At 50.9% G+C, this 2,261-nt stretch overlaps 1 protein-coding gene across 1 annotated transcript in view; it reads left to right on the top strand.

Moving 5' to 3' along the window:
- LOC108799086 (phosphatidylinositol 3,4,5-trisphosphate 5-phosphatase 2-like) overlaps window positions 1-1,724 on the top strand; it is an 8,363-nt gene extending 6,639 nt beyond the window's left edge. The window contains exons 9-10 of the mRNA XM_018570905.1: window positions 1,342-1,442; window positions 1,603-1,724. Of these exons, the coding sequence (XP_018426407.1) occupies window positions 1,342-1,442; window positions 1,603-1,724 (223 nt within the window). The remainder of the gene's footprint in view (window positions 1-1,341; window positions 1,443-1,602) is intronic.
- The last annotated feature ends 537 nt before the right edge of the window (window positions 1,725-2,261 follow it).

The following is a 2,261-nucleotide window of genomic DNA, read 5'->3' as shown; positions in this document are numbered from 1 at the left end:
GGGAGGGGCTGGATTCCCCGCTCCCCGCTCCGATCCGCCAGCGCTGACTGGCGGAACGGACGGGGGCGGGTACAGCTGGCTCTGCCTCTAGATAGGCAGAGCCAGCTGTCAGTCACGCAGCTGGGCGGATCCCGGCATAATTGTCGGGATCCGCTTCAGCTGCGGCGTCTCAGTATACCGCGAGCTACACTGCGGCGTCTTAGTATATAGAGAGATACAGCTCCCTATATACTGAGCCTTGGGTGACGGGAGGACGCTAGTTTGTGTCCTCCTGTTACCCTGAGGAGAAGTATGGGGAAAGCCCTGACCCCATAGTTCTCCTTTAAGATAAGAAAATAATACATTTTGGGAGGGCTTTCCACTAGATTTTGGGTTGTGTCTGTGGGAATTTGGGCCCATTTCTGAGGCCCGGTACTGATATTGGATGAGCGGACTCACAATCCACGTCTGAGAAGCTTCTCACTGATGGAGGTCATTGTATGGCCAGGAGGAGGAAGTCACATTCAAAGCTTATCCAAAGCACATCTTCAGTTCTGAGTGTCAGGGACATACCCCAGCATTTACCCCCACCATACCAGGGACATCCCCCGACATTGATACCCCCACCATACCAGGAACATACCCCAGCATTGATACCTACCCAAGCCCACAGAACTAGCTCAGCTAGGTCAACATACTAAGGGCAAGGAAAGACCAACAAGGTCAACTTGCTACTGCGGTCCAGCACTAACAGCAGAAATGAGGAGTTACCTTGGAGGATAAAGGATGATAATGGACCAGGGGGACTCCACACCTTTCACACCTCACTTCCTGTTCATGGACAATCATCTTATGGTGACCTGTGTTGGATATAAACGTTGGGGGATGTTCCTGACTCTCATTAGAACTGAAGTGGCTCGGAGGAGCTTCAAAACATCTTCAACGTTACTGAACTATTACCAGCGACCACGAGCTCATCCCGAAGGTGTTCAGGAACTTCTGGGTTTCGGGTTCTGTGGAGTTCCCTCACACCAATCTTCACCCCTCAACTATTCATTTGTTCTATCAAAATCCGGGGGGTGGCCGCGCTGCTAAATTTGGTATCTTTGCATCAAAATATGAAACTTATGATTGATCTCCACCTGTCATGGGCGTCAGTGGTCTGGCAGCGGTGAGCGTGAGGTGGGGAGGAGGTGCGGCGCGCAGCGTGTGTGGAGCCGTGAACAGGGCCAACTGATCGGAAGCCGATTAATCCATTTAAAAAGTTAACAACTTTTTCAATGATCGATTATGTCGATTAGTTGTTGCAGCCCTAGTTGTAATGAGTGTCAGGAACATCCCCCGGGGTTTATATCCACACAGGTGCTCACAGAACGAACTCAGCCAGGACAACACACTAAGGGCAAGGAAGGACAGACTAACGGGTTCACTAACTTCCTACTACGGAGCAGAGGACTTACCCTGTAGGAGAAAGGATGGAGATGGAAGACCCCAATGGAATAAGGGCAAGCGGGGGGAAGAACCTTCCAGGAAGAGAGTTTACTCGGCCAGGAGGAAGTCTTGGCAATGGAACTGAACTTTGCTGTGCACCCCAGAATGTTCTTGGGGTGCGTACCATTGCAGCAACAGAATCTTCCATCCAGAACAACCTCATATCTGTAGAAGAGCCTGAACAACTCTATCTGAGGTTCTCAGCTGTCCTGTGCAGTGCCGAAGCACCTCCTTCCGACTTGAACCCTAGATAGGAAGGTTCTTGCCGCTCTTAGTAGGGATCCAACTGTCACCTTCCTGCCAGCAGACAAGGGGCGATGCACACGAATATTAGAACAGGGGGTTCCTCAACTTTCACACCTCCCATCCAGCTCATGGACAATCAGCATCTGCCTTGACATGCTCCATGTCAACCTGTGTGGATCTAGGTGCTGGGGGATGTTCCTGACACCCATTAGAACAGAAGAACGTCTTGAACATCACAAGACAAGCCCAGCTGAATGTGACCGACTCCTACTAGCTCATCTCAGAGGTCTTCAGGGGGGTTCTGGTCAGGGTTCCTCCACGCCAGTCTTCACCCCTCAAATCCCAGGTGATGGGCACTGTGTTAAATGGAGTTGGTTTTCGGATATATGGAAGTTCTGATTGCTCTTCGTGATTATAGACCCTCCTTTCATGGACCCCCATTACAAGCAAAGGAGGTCAAAGTGTTTCCTGGGAGCGTTTAGCCATTTCAGGAGCTCCTTGGGTTCTACCATTGGAGAAGAGCGGGTTACGTGTTGTGTAGTGCA

This window comes from Nanorana parkeri, unplaced genomic scaffold (assembly GCF_000935625.1).
Source record: "Nanorana parkeri isolate BGI_ZX_2015 unplaced genomic scaffold, ASM93562v1 scaffold1627, whole genome shotgun sequence".
NCBI classification, from domain to species: domain Eukaryota; kingdom Metazoa; phylum Chordata; class Amphibia; order Anura; family Dicroglossidae; genus Nanorana; species Nanorana parkeri.
Note: the sequence above shows the minus strand (reverse complement) of the source record. Positions and strands in the feature narration are given on the sequence as shown.